The sequence below is a fragment of the Podarcis bocagei genome, assembly GCF_964188305.1.
Source record: "Podarcis bocagei genome assembly, chromosome: 7".
In the NCBI taxonomy this organism is placed as follows: Eukaryota; Metazoa; Chordata; class Lepidosauria; order Squamata; family Lacertidae; genus Podarcis; species Podarcis bocagei.
Genome location: NC_138132.1, coordinates 82186132 through 82206378, shown reverse-complemented (window position 1 = coordinate 82206378; position 20247 = coordinate 82186132). Strand labels below are relative to the sequence as shown.

General features: G+C 49.0%; 1 protein-coding gene across 17 annotated transcripts in view; it reads left to right on the top strand.

Annotated features, from left to right (window-relative positions):
• The window catches only part of HSPG2 (heparan sulfate proteoglycan 2), a 224478-nt gene that overhangs the window by 163283 nt on the left and 40948 nt on the right, over window positions 1–20247 (top strand). For all 17 annotated transcript variants that reach the window (XM_081202846.1, XM_081202842.1, XM_081202856.1 and 14 more), the window contains 15 exons: window positions 471–613; window positions 708–843; window positions 2058–2209; window positions 4642–4771; window positions 4914–5065; window positions 8079–8217; window positions 8951–9105; window positions 9712–9847; window positions 10548–10699; window positions 11026–11164; window positions 13887–14038; window positions 14883–15021; window positions 16909–17060; window positions 18390–18528; window positions 18622–18762. In XM_081202846.1, coding sequence (XP_081058972.1) covers window positions 471–613; window positions 708–843; window positions 2058–2209; window positions 4642–4771; window positions 4914–5065; window positions 8079–8217; window positions 8951–9105; window positions 9712–9847; window positions 10548–10699; window positions 11026–11164; window positions 13887–14038; window positions 14883–15021; window positions 16909–17060; window positions 18390–18528; window positions 18622–18762 — 2157 coding nt within the window. The remainder of the gene's footprint in view (window positions 1–470; window positions 614–707; window positions 844–2057; window positions 2210–4641; window positions 4772–4913; window positions 5066–8078; window positions 8218–8950; window positions 9106–9711; window positions 9848–10547; window positions 10700–11025; window positions 11165–13886; window positions 14039–14882; window positions 15022–16908; window positions 17061–18389; window positions 18529–18621; window positions 18763–20247) is intronic.

Here is a 20247-nt window from a genome sequence, read left to right as displayed (position 1 = left end):
CCCTAACCCCCAGATGTTGCGCCCGGTGCGGCCGGCCCCCCCTTCACCCCCCACGCTACGCCACTGCTGTAGAGGAGTGTATTTTTTTGGGGGGGGGGAGCTGCCCCATAGCAGCTCACTTTACTCCATTGCCTCCCAACTTGTTACAAACTGTTTTTAATGTTGTTTTAGCATTGTATCTCACCCTGTATCTTAGGGTGAAGAGCGGGCAAGAAATAAATAAATTAATGCAGTGGGGTGGGGGCCCTGCCTCTCCCTGCCCACGCTATGGGACTCCCAAGGGACTCTTCTTCCATTTTTCCTTCCTCTCCGCAGGGAGTGTACTTCTGAGCACTCGAGTGCAAAGAATGGAGGGTGCGATGCTCCCCCCTGCAAGAGGGCGGGGCTTCCCAGAAGCTCCTGTCTGTCCCTGGTTGGGAGCAGGGTGCTGCGCCTCTCGAGTCTGATCCGGGCTCTTCTTGTCTCCGTAGACACCCCACCAGTCAGGATCGAATCTTCATCGCCGTCCATCACCGAGGGGCAAGACTTGGAGCTGAGCTGCCTCGTCACAGGCCAGTCGCGGGCCAGGGTCACGTGGTATAAGCGAGGAGGTTCACTCCCCGCAAATCACAAGGTATGGAGTTGGTGTGTGTGTGCCTGGCCAACGAGGCCCACAAACCCAGCTCCAGGGGGACTCAGACTGTCCCTTTGCCCCCTCCACCCTGCAGATATCTGGCTACCATTTGAGGATTTTGGCGGCTACGGCAGCAGACTCCGGAGAATACGTGTGCCGGTTGAGCGACGCCAGCAGCGGGGTGGTGCAAGAAGCCTCCATTGTGGTCACCGTCTACGGCACCTCCCAGAGTGAGTCAAACAATGCTCTGGCCATGCGCCGCCTCGCCAGTCAGAGGCAGTGAATACCAGCTGCTGGAAACCACAATGGGGTGGGGAGTTACTATTTTGCTCGGGTCATGCTTGTGGGCTTTCCTTGGGGCATGTGCTGGGCAGTGGTGTAGCAGGGGTTGCCATTTCCCAGGGCAAGTATCCTCAGAACTGCCCGCTGATGGGCTGGAACAAAGGGGCAATAGCTCGGTGACCTACCTGAGTGGCAGCCGTGGCAGCCCATGAGCGTCGAGCATTGCGGAGAGGGGGGCGGGGGATTGGTTGGGAGTCCATGTAGAAGGAGCCCTAGCAAGTGTCCGTCACCCATACGGACATTGGGAGATTTTCTGTGTGCCCTTGGCCTGCCCCAGTAGCCAGATGCTTCTTAGGGTTATAGGCTAAGCCAGGCATCCCCAAACACGGCCCTCCAGCTGCCTTGGGACTACAGTTCCCATCATCCCTGACCACTGGTCTTGTTAGCTAGGGATAATGGGAGTTGTAGTCCCAAAACAGCTGGAGGGCCGAGTTTGGGGATGCCTGGGCTAAGCGTTTAATTTCTTCTGTTGTGGTTATCATCCTCGGCTGCCGGTCTCCGGAGCACCCTTGAAAAAGGTACCCTCCAACCTTCAACCGAAGGTGCCACCTTGCTGCACCAGGTCCAGTGAGGTTGGGGGGCAATGGGCCACCTGCCGGTGTGGGGTCCATGTACCAGACCATGCCATCCCTTGATGCCGGTCCTGTTCTGGTCTTTAGCGTTTTGGAGAGGACTGCATCTCCATGGCAGAGCAACTGCTTGGCATGTAGAAGGCTCCAGGTTAAGTTCTCTGGCAGGTGGGGCTACGAAGAGACTCCCTGCCTGCCTGAATCCCCGGAGAAGCATTGCTGCCAACCAGTGCATGCAGCACTGAGCTAAAGGGAACAAAGGTCTTCCTGCGATCCTTTTAAAAGCAACCCTTCATTCACAATCCTGAGGACTAGAATCTTGCTGGGGGTTTTATGGGAAGGGCCTTAGCTCCGTGGAGCTTTGCATGGAGAAGGTCCCAAATCAGTCGCTGGCAGCATCTCTAGGTAGGGTTTGAGAAAACTCCCTGAGACTGTGGAAAGGCTCCACCGGTCAGTGCAGACAATCCCCAGCCAGATGGACCAAGGAGCTTATACAAAGGCGGCTTCTTCTCTTCCTCCTGCTGAACTCCCAGCCTCAGGAATCACCCCTCCGCTGAGGATCGAGTCTCCATCGCCCTCCATTGTCGAAGGACAGACCTTGGACTTGAACTGTGTCGTGGCAGGACAGGCAGGTGCCACAATCACATGGTACAAGCGTGGCGGGACCCTGCCGGCCAATCACCAGGTATGTAGGCAGTGCGGTCTGGGGGCTCGAGTTGGTGATTCTTCCTGGCCCCTCTCTTTCCTGGCCTTGCTGGCTGGCCAGCAGTAAACCTTGGCATGCAGAAGAACCCAGGTTCAGTCGCCAGGTAAGGATGGTAGGAAGCAATTTCCAATGCCTCTTAGACAGGCACTTTCTGCTGATATAGGAAAGCCCTCCATCTCTATTGGCCTTCTGCTGGTTTTGAAGGCACATCTGTTTAGACAGCCATTCCCTATTGACCCAAGTCTGCTGTTTTAATGGAATTGCTTTGCGTGGCGAGTTCCCAACCCCCCCAGGTGGAAATAATGACACAATTATTAAGGTTAGTGGGCTAAAAAAGGCCACAACTTTATCGGTTACAAGTGATGAGTGGTATTGGCTTAGGCATTGGTCCTAACCAACTATATTCGACTCCAGCCCATCTGCTTGAAGTCCCGGAAGGGTTAACTACCAGTAGGGGGAGTCCTGCTGATGCACATCAACTAGGAACTCCCCCGGGGTCAGCGATTGGGGGCGTGCCTTAGGCCCTCACCTCCCTAGACTTCGGACAGGGCCACGCCCCCTGAATCCTTTAACGGACTACCCTTCGATATACGGGGCAGGTGATGGCGCTACCTCCTCTCTTCCATCTACAGAACTATACCAATGCCTAACTGCCAATACCCAGAAAGTTGTGATGATTTGCTACGAGGTAGGCGAAAACCAAGTGGCTGGTGCCAATTTGACAAGTGGAAAAAATTCCTACCAGGCCCCTCAATGGCGACCAACCAAGGTCCATAGCAAGGTCAAAGGACGAAAACCTTATAGGGCGGGAGGATGGGAAAAACAGGAACAGCTGGTGGGCGGCAAAGAGGGAGGGCCTCATCCTGCCTATATAGGGCATGCCACACCCCCGAACCAGCCGATTGGCCAGCTAGGGGGTGATGTGGCCAGGAATCCCCCAATCGCACGGAGGGGCCATGAAGCCCGCAACCCCACCTCCTCCTTAAGGCGGAAGTGGCTTTATTGCACAGTGTAACCACGCCGTTAATTTTTCAATGATTAAGGCGATTGATTGCACATTTTAACTGTGGTGTATTTTTTAAAGGTGGTTTTGAATTTTAACAATGTTGCACAATTGGTTTTTATGTTCTGCAAAACACTTAGAAGCCATCCGATAGTTAAGCAGTCTTGAGCCAGTGTTGCGTAGTGTTTAGAGTGTCAGACTAGGACCTGGGAGAGACCAGGGTTCGAATCCCCACTCAGCCATGAAGCTCCCTGGGTGTGACTTTGGGCCACAGTCACTCACTCTCATCCTAACCCACCTCACAGGGTTGTTGTGGCGATTAAATGAGAAAGGGGAGATCCATGTACATCACCCTGAGCTCCTTGGAGAAAACAGTGATATATAAATTCTGCGCATGCAACCAGCAAACAAACTAGTGTTTGGAGGAACCAGAGAGGGCCTTTGCCTCTGGGCACGTAAGCCCAGAAACCCCTTGCCCCAGCAGACTCAGGCAGCCACTTCCCAGAGAGCATTTAGACTCCAGGCAGCTTTATTCTGGTAGAATAAATGGCCTGCTCATTTCTCGAGCCTTCTCTGAAGGCAGTGTGGTACAGTGGTTAGAGTGCAGGTGTGGGTGGAGTCTCAAGTCCATGGCTTGAATCTTAACACAGTTTTGGAAGAAGCCGGGGAAATCACTGTAGAAATGAAGAGGGCGCAAGAGTCCTTCTGGTTCGCAGGCTGAGACCCTACCTGCCCGCAGACTGTCTCGCCAGAGTGGTGCATGCTCTGGTTATCTCCCACTTGGACTACTGCAATGCGCTCTATGTGGGGCTACCTTTGAAGGTGACCCAGAAACTACAACTAATCCAGAATGCGGCAGCTAGACTGGTGACTGGGAGTGGCCACCGAGACCATATAACACTGGTCTTGAAAGACCTACATTGGCTCCCAGTACGTTTCAGAGCACAATTCAAAGTGTCGGTGCTGACCTTTAAAGCCCTAAACGGCCTCAGTCCAGTATACCTGAAGGAGCATCTCCACCTCCATCGTTCAGCCCGGACACTGAGGTCCAGCGCCGAGGGCCTTCTGGCGGTTCCCTCACTGCGAGAAGCCAAGTTACAGGGAACCAGGCAGAGGGCCCTCTCTGTGGAACCCCCTCCTGTCAGATGTCAAGGAAATAAACAACTACCTGTCTTTTAGAAAACATCTGAAGGCAGTCCTGTTTAGGGAAGTTTTTAATGTTTAATGTTGTGTTTTTAATATTCTGTTGGGAGCTGCCCAGAGTGGCTGGGGAAAACCCAGCCAGATGGTTGGGGTATAAATTATTATTGTTGTTGTTGTTGTTGTTATTAAATTATCATGTAAATGAATGAATAAATACTATTGAGAGAGATGATGATGATGATCCTGCTTCTCCCACCATTCCCAGATCTCCGGCTCTCACCTGCGCATCCCACAAGCCTCCACAGCTGACTCTGGCGAATACATCTGCCACGTCAACCTGGACTCCATCGTCAGAGAAGCCTCTGTCATCATCTCTGGCACCAGATCCACCTCCAGTAAGCACCGCCCCCTGCAGGAAGGGAGGGGAAACATAAACAGGGTGGGCTGGGGTGATGGGAGCAAACCTGCCATTCTTTGACGCCTGCTGGTCGGCTTGGCCTTCCTTCGCCTCTCTCTCTCTCCACCTGGCTCTCCCAGCTTTAGACATCACCCCCTCCATGAGGATCGAGGCCTCGTCCCCCCACGTTGCCGAGGGACAAACCTTAGAGCTGGACTGCATCATCGCCCACCAGGATCAGGCCACAGTCACGTGGTACAGGCGTGGAGGAGCCCTCCCTGCCAGCCACCAGGTATGCCCAGTTTTCCCCTGGCATTTGCCCCGAGTGCCAAGTCTTGAGCATTCCCAGTTCAAGATCTCCAAGCAGGGCTGGGAATGTCCCCTGGAGAGTTGATTCCACCCAGTGTAGTCTGTACTGAGCTAGATGCAACAAGGGGCCCAACTTGGCGTAAGGCAGCTTTTGATTTTGCTACTTAAGACAGCCCTACTTTTGCGACACTTTGGAACTCCCTGCCTATTGAGATCATGCAGTTCCCTTTGGGCGCCTGCCAAAAACATTATCATTTGCTTCATTTTTTCATTTCACCATTATTATTATTATTATTATTATTATTATTATTATTATTATTATATAAATTTATTTATTTGGTTTATTTATTATTTTCAGATTAAAGGTTTACAATCACCTATCCAACATACCTCATAAAAACAAGATTCCATGGAATCTCCTGGATTTCCCTCCTCCCCTTTGTGGGTCCTATTGTTACCGTACTTTTCGCTCTATAGGACGCACTTTTTCCCCTCCAAAAATGAAGGGGAAATGTGTGTGCGTCCTATGGAGCGAATGCAGGCTCCTTGGCTTAGCGGCGACGCACCTGTCCTGGAAGCCGGAGGAGGAACAGAAGGGTCTCCTTCTGTCCCTTCTCCAGCTTCGCTGAAGGGCGCTGCGCCTTCTCCCTCTCTGCGCAGCGCCTCTCCTGTGAAAGAGAGGCGCTGCGCAGAGAAAGAGAGAGAGAGAAGGCGCAGCGCCCCTTGAGCAACGCGCCTATCAAGCGAAGCCGGAGGAGGAACAGAAGGATCTCCTGTTCCTCCTCCCGCTTCGCAGCGACGTGCCTGTCCAGCGAAGCCCGAGGAGGAACAGAAGGGTCTCCTTCGCTGAAGGGCGCTGCGCCTTCTCCCTCTCTACGCAGCGCCTCTCCTGTGAAAGAGAGGCGCTGTGCAGAGAAAGAGAGAGAGAGAAGGCGCAGCGCCCCTTGAGCAACGCGCCTATCAAGCGAAGCCGGAGGAGGAACAGAAGGGACTCCTTCTGTTCCTCCTCCTGCATCGCAGCGACAAGCCTGTCCACTGAAGCCCGAGGAGGAACAGAAGGGTCTCCTTCTGTTCCTTCTCCAGCTTCGCTGAAGGGCGCTGCGCCTTCTCCCTCTCTGCGCAGCGCCTCTCCTGTGAAGGAGAGGCGCTGCGGAGAGAGAGAGAGAGAGAGAGAGAGAGAGAGAGAGAGAGAGAAGGCACAGCGCCCCTTGAGCGACGCGCCTGTCATGCGAAGCCAGAGGAGGAACAGAAGGGTCTCCTTCTGTTCCTTCTCCAGCTTTGCTGAAGGGTGCTGCGCCTTCTCCCTCTCTGCGCAGCACCTTTCCTGTGAAGGAGGGGCGCTGCACAGAGAGAGAGAAGGCGCAGTGCCCCTTCAGCGACGCGTCTGTCCTGGCTTCTGCTTTAGCCCTGCGCAGCCTCTTTGGGCAGGGGAGCCTTCATCCCGCTGCCCTGAAGAGGCTTGGCGCGGTTACCCCAGAAGCCAGAACAGCCACGCGGTATCCCAGAAGCCAGATCCCTCTTGCTGTTCTGGCTTCTGGGGTTCAGAAAATTTTTTTCTTGTTTTCCGCCTCCCAAAACTAGGTGCGCCCTATGGTCCGGTGCGCCCTATGGTGCGAAAAATACGGTAGTTCTTTCCTCCTGCATCTTTTATAGTAATCCAAACCTTTTACATCCCCATTGTATCCAAAATTCACCATTAAACTACAAGTGTCATTCCAATTCTACTTACTTACGATTTTAAATGTTTACAATGGTTTTTAAGATAAATTATACATTTTCCCCATTCCTTATTAAAATTTTGGTCTTCCTGATTTCTAGTTCTTCTGGTCATTTTTGCCATTTTGGCATAATCCATCAACGTAATGCTGATTTTTTTCATTTCACTTTTCACTTGTATACTGCCTTTCTGTATTACTATGCACAAGGCGGCTTACAAGATGAAGAAACAACAAAATAGACCGCAAAGGTTGCACATGTAATAATCTGATCCAATATGTTCTAGTTTCAATAAGCCTGTCTGAATTTTAACCTGTTTCAGTATTTTAATATTTTGTCTGTTTTAAACTGTTGCCGTAAATGTTCTCGACCTTATTGTTTTATCTTTTTGTGACCCGCTTCCAGGTTTACAGTGGTGCCTCGCAAGACGAAAATAATCTGTTCTGCGAATCTCTTCGTCTAGCGGTTTTTTCGTCTTGCGAAGCAACCCTATTAGCGGATTAGCGCTATTAGCGGTTTAGCGGATTAGCGGCTATTAAAGTCTTAGCGGATTAGCGGCTAAAAGGCTATTAGCGGCTTAGCGGCTTAGAAAAAGGGGGGAGCGGAAAAAAATCGGAACACTCGCAAGACGTTTTTGTCTTGCGAAGCAAGCCCATAGGGAAATTTGTCTTGCAAAGCAGCTCAAAAATGGAAAACCCTTTCGTCTAGTGGGTTTTCCGTCTTGCGAGGCATTCGTCTTGCGGGGCACCACTGTATTTCTTAGAATCAAATAAACAAAGGATGAGATGCATGCCTTTTTTTTTTTAAAGGACGTACACCATTGCAATTAGGGCATGTGCTTCAGGACCTGGTAACAACAACAACAACAACAACAACAACAACAACAACAACAACAACAACAACAACAACAACAAATAATTTTATTTATACCCCGCCCTCCCCAGCCAAGACCGGGCTCAGGGCGGCTAACACCAGATATAAAACAATTGATTGAAATACAACTTAAAAAACAAGATTAAAATACAACATTAGAATGCAGTCTCCTTTCAGTAGAAACTCAAATCAAAAACTTTTGGTAGGACTGGGAGAAACTCCCCAGGGAGCTGCTGGTGGTCAGTGTAGTCAGTACAGAGCTAGATGGACCCAGGTGTTGGGGTCTGATGGGAGTTGTAGTCCAAAACACCTGGAAGGGCCTGGGTTGAGGGATGCCAGATTAGCTTAGCCAGACTAAAAACTCACATCGTTAACGAATATGCCTTTAAATTGGAAACAACTTCCAGGCCTTCGGATCCCGCTTGCGGCTGGTGAAAGTCTCTCCGGCAGATTCTGGCGAGTACGTCTGCCGCGTCAGCCGCGATCCTGCCACCCAGGAGGCCTCGGTCTTTGTCACCATCCAGCAGGGCGGCGCAGGCTCCTTCCGTAAGTCTAACAAATGCTCAGTGGCAGAGCACCTGCTTGGCATGCAGAAGGTCCCAGGTTCCCCATTGGCAACATCTCTGGGTGGGCTTGGGAAAAGGCTCCCTGCTGGAGGGCCACTGCCGGTCAGTGTAGACATTATTGAGCTAGTTTGATCACTAAAAGGTAAAGGGGGGTGTGGGTGGCACTGTGGTCTAAACCACTGAGCCTCTTGGGCTTGCCAATCAGAAGGTCGGCAGTTCGAAATCCTGCGACGGGGTGAGCTCCCGTTGCTCGGTCCCAGCTCCTGCCAAGCTAGCAGTTCGAAAGCATGGCAGTGCAAGCAGATAAATAGGTACCACTGTGGCGGGAAGGTAAACGGCGTTTCCATGCGCTCTGGTTTCCGTCACAACATTCCGTTGCACCAGAAGTGGTTTAGTCCTCCTGGCCACATGACCTGGAAAGTTGTCTGTGGACAAACGCCGGCTCCCTCGGCCTGAAAGCGAGATGAGCACCGCAACCCCATAGTCGCCTTTGACTGGACTTAACCATCCAGGGGTCCTTTATCTATTTACCTTTTAGTTTGATCAGTGAGCCTCTGGCCTGATCCAACAAGCTCATCTTACACACTGAGCCTCCTCAGATTAGACCCACTGAAGTTAACAGACACAACTACCTTAGGGTCATCAATTTCAGCTGCTTGACTCTGAAATTGCACAATTTCTCTCTCCCTTCCCTCTTTTCTTTGGCAAAGCAGCCGCCGGTGTGACTCCCCCAGTACGGATTGAGTCTTCTTCCACCTCCCCCACTGAGGGCCACACGCTGGACCTGAAGTGCATCGTGGCAGGACCTGCTTCGCATGCCAGAGTCACGTGGCACAGACGAGGAGGTGCCCTCCCTGCCGGCCACCAGGTATGGGTTCAAGAGGCCTTGGAACCAAGACATGGTACTCCAATGTTGTCAGGGGCTGGACTGAGGAGGAATGGTGGGGGCTGCTGCCCCCTTCTCCTGAACCTTCCCAAAACAGGAGGACAGTATAGATTTAGATCAGTGGTTTGCAGAAGGGCATAGTTCAGAGGCTGCAGAGGGCAGAAGCTGTGAATTATTGGAAGAGGAACAGCAGAAAGAACCAGCAGCACCAAGGGAGGAACAGCTGACAGACCTTGGAAAGCATTCCTGACTCCCCCTCCCAGGACCAGGTGCGCACTGAGAGTAGGAGAACAGAAAACGCTGAGGCAGAAATCCCCGATTGGCCCACGCAGGGGTTAGGAGAGACATAGAGGTGTGGGACTTTACTTGGAGCAACGCCATTTCTAGAGAGAGACCGCGTTCCTTTGTCTCTCGCTGTGATTATTGAATAAATGAATTGGTAAGAACTCTTCTTTTTTTATCTGCTTCTTTGCTGCCACCGGGGGAGGGATCCGATTCCCTGAAGCCTGACAAATGTGCAAGATTCCCCCCCCCAAACACACACACCCTCTCATCCTAACTTGCCCCTCTCTCTTTCTCTCCTCCAAGGTCTCTGGCTCCATCCTGCGTATCCCACAGGCTTCAGCTGCAGACTCCGGAGAATACGTTTGCCGTGTCACCAACGGGACGGCCGTCCACGAAGCCTCCCTCATCATCACCATCCAGGGTGGCCCGGGCTCCTACTGTAAGTCTCCATTCTTTTTTTAAAAAATCTATTTATGCTTTTCACTAGTTTTGTAATCATTTTAACATTTCAAAACTTGACTTCCTCCCCCATCTTTCTGCAGTTCCTTAAATTTATTTTTAATACCTTCTGCATATCCAAATTAACTCAATTTGCTCATTTATTCATCTACTTTAAATATATACTCTTACGAAACTGCAGGTTATTACAATAATCCTGCCAATGTTCTTATCTGTTTGCAATTTCTCTGTAAATATTCCATAAACCATTTCCATTATTTTATAAAAAAGTTTGTTATCTTGATTTCTTATTTTTCTGGTACGTTTTGCCATTTCTGCATAAGTTCCATAAGTTTTTTTATCCATTCTTGCTTTGCTGGGATTTCTGCTTCTTTCTATTTTGGGACGAGTAACATTCTTGCCGTTGTAGTCGCAACGGTTCAAAAACCTCCCAACAAAAGAAATCTGAACGGCTCTTGACTTCAGAAAGATGTTTTGAATTGGTAAAACAGAAAGAAAAAGAAAGAAAGATATTTTGATTGTTTAGTCAGGGTCTCTTTTCTTGTTTGAGTTTGGGAGGGGTGGGGAGAACGTGTGTTTTCCGTCAGGTGAGTTGGCAACTTGGCAAAAGCTTTCTCTGCAGGAAACTAACAAATTCTCTCCCTCTTCCCACCTCCCTCCAACTCCTCTGGCTTCTCCAGCTGTGGGCGTCACCCCTCCGATACGGATCGAGACCTCCTCCACGTCTGTTGTGGAGGGGCAGTCAGTGGACCTGAACTGCCTGGTGGCGGGTCAGTCGCAGCCAAGGGTCATGTGGTACAAACGAGGTGGCGCCTTGCCCCTCAACAGCCAGGTAAGGGACGGACGGACTTGGAGCTCTCTTGGGTCAGGGATGAATGGAGCAGAGGAGGGAGGATGAATCGCATTGGACTGGAGGGTTCCTCCCATACTCCACTGAGAAGCCAGGAGTGCAGCTGAACCCGGAGAGAGCTTTGGAGTAAGGAACCCAAGGCCAAGGGATGGGAACGTTGTGGTTCTCCAGTTATTGCTGGACTCGAACTCACATCATCACTGACCATGCTGGCTGGGGCTAATGGAAGTTGGAGTCCAGCAACACCCAGAGGGCCACAATTTCTCCACCTTCCGCCTCCTGATCATTTTCTCTCTCCCTTGGAGCAGATCCTTGGATCTCGCCTCAGGATCCTGCAGGCCTCGGCGGCCGACTCGGGTGAATACATCTGCTACGTGAACGACGGCGACAGTCCACTGGAGGCCTCCGTTATTGTCTCCATCCCCGGGAGCTCCGGTTCTGCTTTTGGTATGTAGCCTGAGAAGCAGAACCCTGCCACGGGGCAAAGGTCCTGCAGAGAAAGGCCCCCAAATTATTACAAATCAAACCAAATTACTTCAATTTAATAATTTTGGACACTACTATAAAAATACAGGATGGACACATAGACACCACCTTATACCGTAAACCAACTGACTGACAAACATATCTACATGCCTCTAGCTACCATCCCAAACATACGAAACAGTCCATTGTATATAGCCAGGCACTACGTTACAGCCGCATCTGTTCCAATTCTACAGACAGAGACTCTCACCTAAGAGATCTACAGCAAACCTTTTCAAAACTAAAATACCCAGCAGATGAAGTTAGACAACAGATCAACAGAGCCAGACTGATACCCAGAGAGAACTTGCTGCAAGACAGACCCAAAAAAGAAAACAACAGAACACCTCTAGTCATCACATACAGCTCCCAAGTTAAAACAGTTCAACGCATCATCAGAGATCTACAACCTCTCCTGGACAATGACAGTTCTCTTTCTCAAGCTCTGGGAGGAAGACCTTTCATTGCCTACAGACAGCCACCCAATCTTAAACAACTCCTAACCCACAATAATACTACAACCAGACGTAACACGGACACTGGCACCAGAGCCTGCAATAAACCCAGATGCCAACTTTGCTGCCACATACACCCGGACAACACCATTACTGGCCCCAACAACATCACACATACCATCTCGGGACTATTTAATTGTTCATCGTCTAACATTGTGTATGCCATCAAATGCCAACAGTGTCCTTCAGCTCTCTATATTGGACAAACAGGCCAAACCTTACGTCAAAGAATAAACGGACAGAAATCTGACATCAAGAATCACAAAACAGAGAAACCAGTAGGAGAACACTTCAATCTCCCAGGACATTCTATACAAGATCTCAAAGTAGCTGTTTTACTACAAAGGAATTTCAGAAATAGACTGGAAAGAGAAGCTGCTGAATTGCAACTCATTACCAAACTTAAAACAATGGAGAGACCTGGTCTGAACAGAGACATTGGATTCTTATCTCATTATACATGACTAAGCCATTTCTCACCTTCTCACCCCTTGCCTTTTCCTGTAAGACCTATTACAGTCGTTAAGAGTCGTCAACAGGCTCATCCCAGCTATCTGCCAATCTCCCATTCCCACCACCCTTCTGAGTAAGACCCCTCCCCACCTTCTCACTATATAGAAGGATCTGGCAACTTCTGTTTCAGTGTATCTGAAGAAGTGTGCATGCACACGAAAGCTTATACCAAGAACTAACTTAGTTGGTCTTTAAGGTGCTACAGGAAGGAATTTTTTTATTTCAATTTAATACAATTTCTTAAAATCACGTTTCCCGCTCCTGTTGCAAACATATGTCAATCATTTCCACCCGTAGCCTCATCATCTCTTATTTCATATCCAATTGATCCTTCGCTTGTCCTTAGTCTATTCTTGCAGCTGCCCACATTCTTTCCCTCCTTGCCAACAGTGCCTCTGTTACATAATATAAATATAAAATCCATTTCATGTGTGCAGTCCTTCATTTACATTGCTGTTTCAGACCTGGTGTGCTGGGAGGATTAATTACTGTCTTCCATTCTTCAGTTCTTTGCAGTGTTTACTTTGATGGGACAAGGTCACATTCCATTCCTTTCACTGTTGACCAACTAGCGTACGAGCTGCAGCCATAAATAACATGTACAATCTCCGCCATTAAAATTCCCCTCTGGAGTTCTTCCTTGGCACACAGTTAAAACAAAGTCTTTTCTCAAATTCGGCCTCTTGCCAGATCTATTCTGCAGCCGTTCCTTCTTCGTGCTGTTGTAAATAAAAATTGCCCTTTCCCTTATGGGGTATTCAAGAGCCCATATAGAGTCCTTACATAGGTTCCCTATTGGTAGGAGAAAATAACAGAGGCCAACCAGAGAATATTGAGAAGCAAAGCAGCTAGTAAGCCTGATCTTTATTGATCTGTTGCAACAGGGTGCTCCCCTCACAAGCAGGAGAGGAGGAGGACCCAGAAAAATGGTGTGCAAGGCCTTATAAAGACTTTTGAAATTGCCACCCTGTAGATCAAGACCACCCCCAGAAACATCATACATACATCACAGAAGGGGTGTAACCTAAGACCACCCCTCAGATACATCACACCTACATCACAGAAAAGGCGGTCTAAAACAGAAATTTAAATATTGTTTTTCTCCTGTTGTTTATCTCCTGTATGGCAGGTTACTTGATTGGATTGCCTGGGGGGCCTGGCCATTCTTTTGTAGTGATAAATACTTAGTTCCTGGGCCAGGTCACAGGCTCACACCCTATTCATATCATAAATGTGCCCTTAAGACAGGATTTGTGAGGAAAGAGACAATGGGGAGGTTTCCCACTTTGACCTTGCAGAAAAAACATTTGGTCAGTTTAGGAATCAAAATGGTTCCAGGTCGGTCTTCCTGTGCTGATCTATGTACGTGCTTGGTTGGTACACTTATGAACATTACCATATATCTAAGACCATAAAATTCCTATCACAGTGCTCTGCCTTGCTCCCTCGCACTCCTGGTCCAAGTGGAAAGAGGGACCCCACACTCCGCGACACACAAACGGTTAAGCCAGCCTTAGCTTGGAGGGCATGGGGATCTTTGGGGTGGAGCAGCACAGCTCGCCCAGAACACCTGTTGAGCAGAGATACACATCCACACCTTTCTTTCCCTCCCACAGCCTCTGGCATTGTTCCACCCGTGAGGATTGAGTCTTCGTCCTCATCCCTGGCAGAGGGACAGACCTTGGAGCTCAACTGCCTTGTTGCTGGCCAGGTGCAGCCCAAAGTCACCTGGTACAAGAGAGGGGGGACCCTCCCAGCCAACCACCAGGTACGTGCGTTCCCCCTGGTACTTTCTGTTGGGATAATTCAGACTGGAAATTCCCAGGTGTCAGAAAAGGCTGTTTATGTATGCAACAAATGTGGCCCGTGTTTTGTTAGCCCCAAAGTGAAAAACGAGCGAAGACCCAGCCAAAGAAAAATGGCAACTTAAGCTGACAGAGTATGCGCAACTTGCAGGCTTAACATCTTGAATAAGATAACAAGAACATATGTTTAAAGAACATTGGAAAACGTTTGTTGAATATATGGGAAATAATTGGGTACGGCTGAAAACGCTGGCAGCATTAAGATAAATTCAACAGTGTAAAAGAGTTTTGATGGATGAAATACAGTTGGTTATAGACGCTTCAGGTTACAGACTCCGCTAACCCAGAAATAGTACCTCGGGTTAAGAACTTTGCTTCAGGATGAGAACAGAAATTGCATGATGGCGGCGCAGCGGCAGCTGGAGGCCCCATTAGCTAAAGTGGTACCTCAGGTTAAGAACAGTTTCAGGTTAAGTACGGACCTCCAGAACGAATTAAGTTCGTAACCCGTGGTACCACTGTAATGGAATACTGAATGGTATAGTTTATGTAAAATATGCAGGGATTTATGTTATGCAAAGTGAAGCATGGAAAGAGAAGAAGGGAAGTCATTGATATTTTTTAAGGATGTAAAATGAGTATTTTAAATCGTAAAACAGAAAATTTAATAAAAATTATAGAAAAAGAAAAAGAAAGAAGCTAGCATTTCCCTGCATTGCAGGGGTTTGGACTTGATAACCCTTTGGGTCCCTTCCAATGCCACGATTCTGAAGTCTTCCAATTCCTGTTTCTCCCCCCCCCCCCCAGGTCTCCGGCACCCGCCTCCGCATCCCACAGGTCTCCTCCGCCAATTCCGGAGAGTACGTCTGCCGCGTCAGCAGCGCCGCTGTCACTCAGGAGGCTGCGCTGGTGGTCACCATCCAAGACGGCGAGAGCCCTTCCCATCGTGAGTCTCCTCCAGCGGAGGCTGAGACCCCCCCTCCCTCTCCTAGCCCTTAAATTTGTGTTGATCTAGGCAGCCTTGAGAATATTCACTGGAGACCCTCATTGCTTTAAGGGAATGGCTCCCAAAGTGGGTGGTATCTCCCGGGGGGAGGGAATGGGATTACCTAGGGGACAGGTGCTAAGAGGCAAGCAGGTGGGGGCGGGGTCTCCAAGTGTGTCAATCACTTATGTATGATTGACCAATCCGGAACCTCAGTTGAAACGCCTTTCTTCCTTCATATTTAAAACTTCAAAAGAGGTGTGGGAAAAGGAGACAACAGGGCAGATAGATAATCAAAGCAGGGGGCAAATATGGGAGATACGTACATTGAAAATGATGTCTGTAAGAATAAAAGAAAATTATTGTGAATGAGTTTAGAGATGGTGTTTAACACCAGGCAGATTAAATCAAACAAACAAGGACTATTCGGTGTTATGTTGGAGGGGATGCCAGGAATCCAAGAATTACGTTCACATGTGGTGGGGGTGTAAATATGTAAAAAATAAATAAATGACAAAGGGTGTTTAAGGAGATAACAAAAATCACTGGGTTAAAGCAGACTATGCAGGAGAAATGACTTTGAGGAGATATGGAAGGTGTTTGTAGAATTTGTACTGTTAAAACGGAAAGGGGTCAAACCATCACAAGTGGTGTTGAAATTCTGGGAGGTTGGATAGTTACAATGGAACAGTCTTTGGGGTGGGGCGCACAAAATAATAATTTATTTTTTAAAAATTTGAACATTACTACACATCACATTCAAAGCTATTTCCTTTGGCCCTTTTGCTTATGTCTACCATTCGGAGTGGTCAGAAGATAGCCAGGTACTGGTAACAGCTGTTGATTTTATGGCAAGGTAGCTGCCTCTCAGCTGTGGTCAGGGAAGGCTTGTCCATGTATGTTAAGGAGCCACATAGAAATAATTATATCCTATGAGTTTCTTTCACTATTTTGTTTTGCTTGGTAAGAACGTGCAAAAATTATTTTTCATGCAATATCTGGCATCGCAGTTAAACAGCTGTCTCGGATTAATTACATTCAATAGTTGGATTTTGAATGCATGTGCAATTAGCGTATTTTTCACTCTATAAGATGCACCAGACCATAAGACGCACCTAGTTTTTGGAGGAGCAAAACAAGAAAAAAATTATTCTGAATCCCAGAAGCCAGAACAGTAAGAGGGATCTGGCTTCTGGGATAGCCTCTTGCTGTTCTGGCTTCTGGGATAGCCATGCGAAGCCTCTTAAGGGCACTGGGATGAAGGCTCCCCCTGCCCGGAAGAGGCTTCGCGTGGCTAAGCCAGAAGCTAGAACAGCGAGAGGGATCGCTGCGCAACGATCCCTCTTGCTGTTCTGGCTTCTGGGATAGCTGCGCAGCCTGCATTCACTCCATAAGATGCACACACATTTCCCCTTACATTTTAGGAGGGAAGAAGTGTGCCTTATAGAGCGAAAAATATGGTAATCGCTACTTTTCCTTAGCACAGTGGTGTCCAAACTTTTTCCAAAGCGGGCCAGATTTGTGGTTGATCTATTTTTTTAGGATAGAAGTTGTTGAGCTTTATTTAGGGTTGGAGTTGTTGAGGGTTTTTTTAGGATTTTACCCCAGGAAATAAACTGCCACAGGGGCCAGATTAAACCGACCGGCGGGCTGGATTAGGCCCCCGAAACGGACTTTGGGCGTGCTTGCCTTAGCGGGTCGTGCAAACCACTCTTCTGAATGATGCTTTTTAGCGGGTAGGGTAGAGGATACAAAGGGGAGAGTTTATGGAACCAAGGGAGCCAAAACCAAAAGAAAGTTTGGGAACTTTTGATCTTAGACTCCTGCTTTCTCCCCACATTCTTGCAGCTTCAGACACGGTTTCCCCTCTGAAGATCGAGTCTTCGTCACCCTCCGCTGTTGAAGGGCAGACCTTGGATCTCACCTGCACTGCCCCAGGCCAGCCCCAGGCCATATTCACGTGGTACCGGCGAGAGGGACCCCTGCCAGCTGGCCACCGGGTAGGGAAACAGCCAGGCCCAGAAGGCCTCTTTGGGCAGTGGGGGGAGGGCAGTGTCCAGGTTCACGTGGGGCACAAGCACTGTGGGTAACAGGGAGCGTTGGCACCTTTCTTGGGTACGAGATGCCAGGAAGATGCTTGCAAAGAGAGAACTTGCCTTTAGCTGTGACTGCAGGAGGGTTGGACTCAGTGACCTCCTCCAAATCTACGATTCCATGCAAAACAACGAAGCATGGGATGGAACAATGGAGAAAATTCTAGAACAACAATGGGATATCAGCTCCGCGAAAGGCATGAGGGAGAACAGCAACAACCAGAAAAAGATAGATACAGTGGTACCGCAGGTTACATACACTTCAGGTTACATACGCTTCAGGTTACAGACTCCGCTAACGCAGAAATAGTGTTTCAGGTTAAGAACTATGCTTCAGGATGAGAACAGAAATCATGCTCTGGTGGCGCGGCAGCAGCAGGAGACCCCATTAGCTAAAGTGGTGCTTCAGGTTCAGAACAGTTTCAAGACCATCGGAACGAATTACAGTGGTGCCCCGCAAGACGAATGCCTCGCAAGATGGAAAACTCGCTAGACGAAAGAGTTTTCCGTTTTGGAGGTGCTTCGCAAAACGAATCTCCTATGGGCTTGCTTCGCAAGACGACAATGTCTTGCGAGTTCCTGCTGGTTTTTCCCCCCTCCCCCCCTTTTCTAAGCCGCTAAGCCGCTTATCAGCTGATCCGATCAGCAGATAAGCCGCTAATAGCGCTAATCCGCTAATCCTTCAATGGGCTTGCTTCGCAAGACGAAAAAACCGCTAGACAAAGAGAATCACAGAACGGATTCTTTTCGTCTTGCGAGGCACCACTGTAAGTACTTAACCTGATAAGGACAGGAAGAAACTCCACTGACAGAATAACTGGCACACACAGGAAGAGCAAGGATATAGTTTTGAGTGCCTCACTTGTAAATTTATGAATCATTTTCATTTAATGCGGCAAGACGAATAGAAGTTATTAATATTGCAGTTGTTGTATAAGGGATTGTTATTCTGACTGGAATGTAGTTGAAATTAATAAGATTTTGGAACGCTGAAATAAAGAAAACAATCAATTCTAGCACACAGAGGGCCACCTAAATGATACAATTCGGCATTTGAACGATTGGTGTTAGTAAATTGGTATTGTTATAATGAGGCTATAATTGGAATGTAATTGAAAATTAATAACAATTTATTTTTTTTAATGGCGGGAGAGGAGGTAGGTCAAAGAGACACCAGGAGCCCCCTGTGATGTTCTTGTTTCATGCAGCCCTCTCTCTCTCTCTTGACACACACAGGTTGTCGGTGGTCGCCTTCGCCTGGTCCAGCTCACCCCAGCCGACTCCGGCGAGTACGTCTGCCGTGCGAGTGGTGGAGCTGTCCCGCAAGAGGCTTCCTTGGTGGTCTCTGTCCTTGCCAGCGCCAGCGCTGCCTCCCGTACGTCTAAGGTTCTGGGCTGGATGGGGGGCGGATAGGAGAGATGGGCGGTGTCTTCAGAGGGTCAGCCTTACCCTCGCTCCATCCCTGCAGGCCTCCAGAGTCCGGTCATCTCCATCGACCCCCACAGCACCGCTGTGCGCAAGGGAGCGGACATCTCCTTCAAGTGCCGGCTCCACGATGGCGCTCAGCCCGTCGAGATCTCTTGGAAGCTGCCCAACAACCAGCTGCCAGGTAGGCGGGCTCGCGATGGCCACCTGGACCTAGCGTCAGTTTGTAAGAAAGGGAGGAAGTGAAGGGGTGCGGGAAGCGCCTGTCAGCTCAGCTGACAGGCCAGCAACTTTTGGAACGGGTCAGTAGAGCAGCTTGCAGTCACTAAGAACTTCAGATTGAGGTTGAATCCTGACAAGACAGAAGTACTGTTTTGGGGGGACAGGGAGCGGGTTGGTGTGGGGGATTCCCTGGTCTTGAATGGGGTAACTGTGCCCCTGAAGGACCAGGTGCGCAGCCTGGGAGTCATTTTGGACTCACAGCTGTCCATGGAGGCGCAGGTTAACTCTGTGTCCTGGGCAGCTGTCTACCAGCTCCATCTGGTACGCAGGCTAAGACCCTACCTGCCCACCAACTGTCTCGCCAGAGTGGTGCATGCTCTAGTTATCTCCCGCTTGGACTACTGCAATGCGCTCCACATGGGGCTACCTTTGAAGGTGACCCGGAAACTGCGATTAATCCAGAATGTGGCAGCTAGACAGGTGACTGGGAGCGGCTGCCGGGACCACATAACACCGGTCCTGAGAGATCTGCATTGGCTCCCAGTACGTTTCCGAGCACGATTCAAAGTGTTGGTGCTGACCTTTAAAGCCCTAAACAGCCTCGGTCCTGTATACCTGAAGGAGCGTCTCCACCTCCATCGTTCAGCCCGGACACTGAGATCCAGCGCCGAGGGCCTTCTGGTGGTTCCCTCACTACAAGAAGCTAAGTTACAGGGAACCAGGCAGAGGGCCTTCTCGGTAGTGGCGCCCGCCCTGTGGAACGCCCTCCCATCTGATGTCAAAGAGATAAATAATTACCTGACATTCAGAAGACATCTTAAGGCAGCCCTGTTCAGGGAAGTTTTTAATATGTAACGCTGTACTGTTTTTAACACTGATTGGGAGCCGCCCAGAGTGGCTGGGGTATAAATAATAAATTATTAATATTATTATATTGTTATGAACCTGAGCTTGCTTATTTCCTCCTCCCTCCTGGTGCATTTTCCTTTTGCGCAACACACACATACATCCCCATGATCTCCTGACTTGAACCTCCTTTTTCTATTTTGTAAAATTTATTTATTTGGCTTTTCAAATTAAGATTTTACAATTGTATAGCAACATACAGTATAAAAACAAGATTCCACAGAATCTCCTGGACTCCCCTCCTCCCCTTTGTGAGTCCTTTTATTAGACCTTTCCTCCTGCATCTTTTATAATAATCCAGATCTTTTGCATCTCCATTATATCCAAATTTCACCATTAAACTACAAGTGCTATTCCAATCCCACTAACGCTTTTAGCCGCCTACAGTGGCTTTTCAGATAGATTATAAGTTTCCCCCATTCTTATTAGAATTTTCCTGATTTCTGATTCTTCCGGTCATTTTTGCACAATCTGCCATTCTTCTCTGGTAGGGACTTTATCTTCTTTCCATCTCTGGGCTAATAGATATGGCAGTCATGGT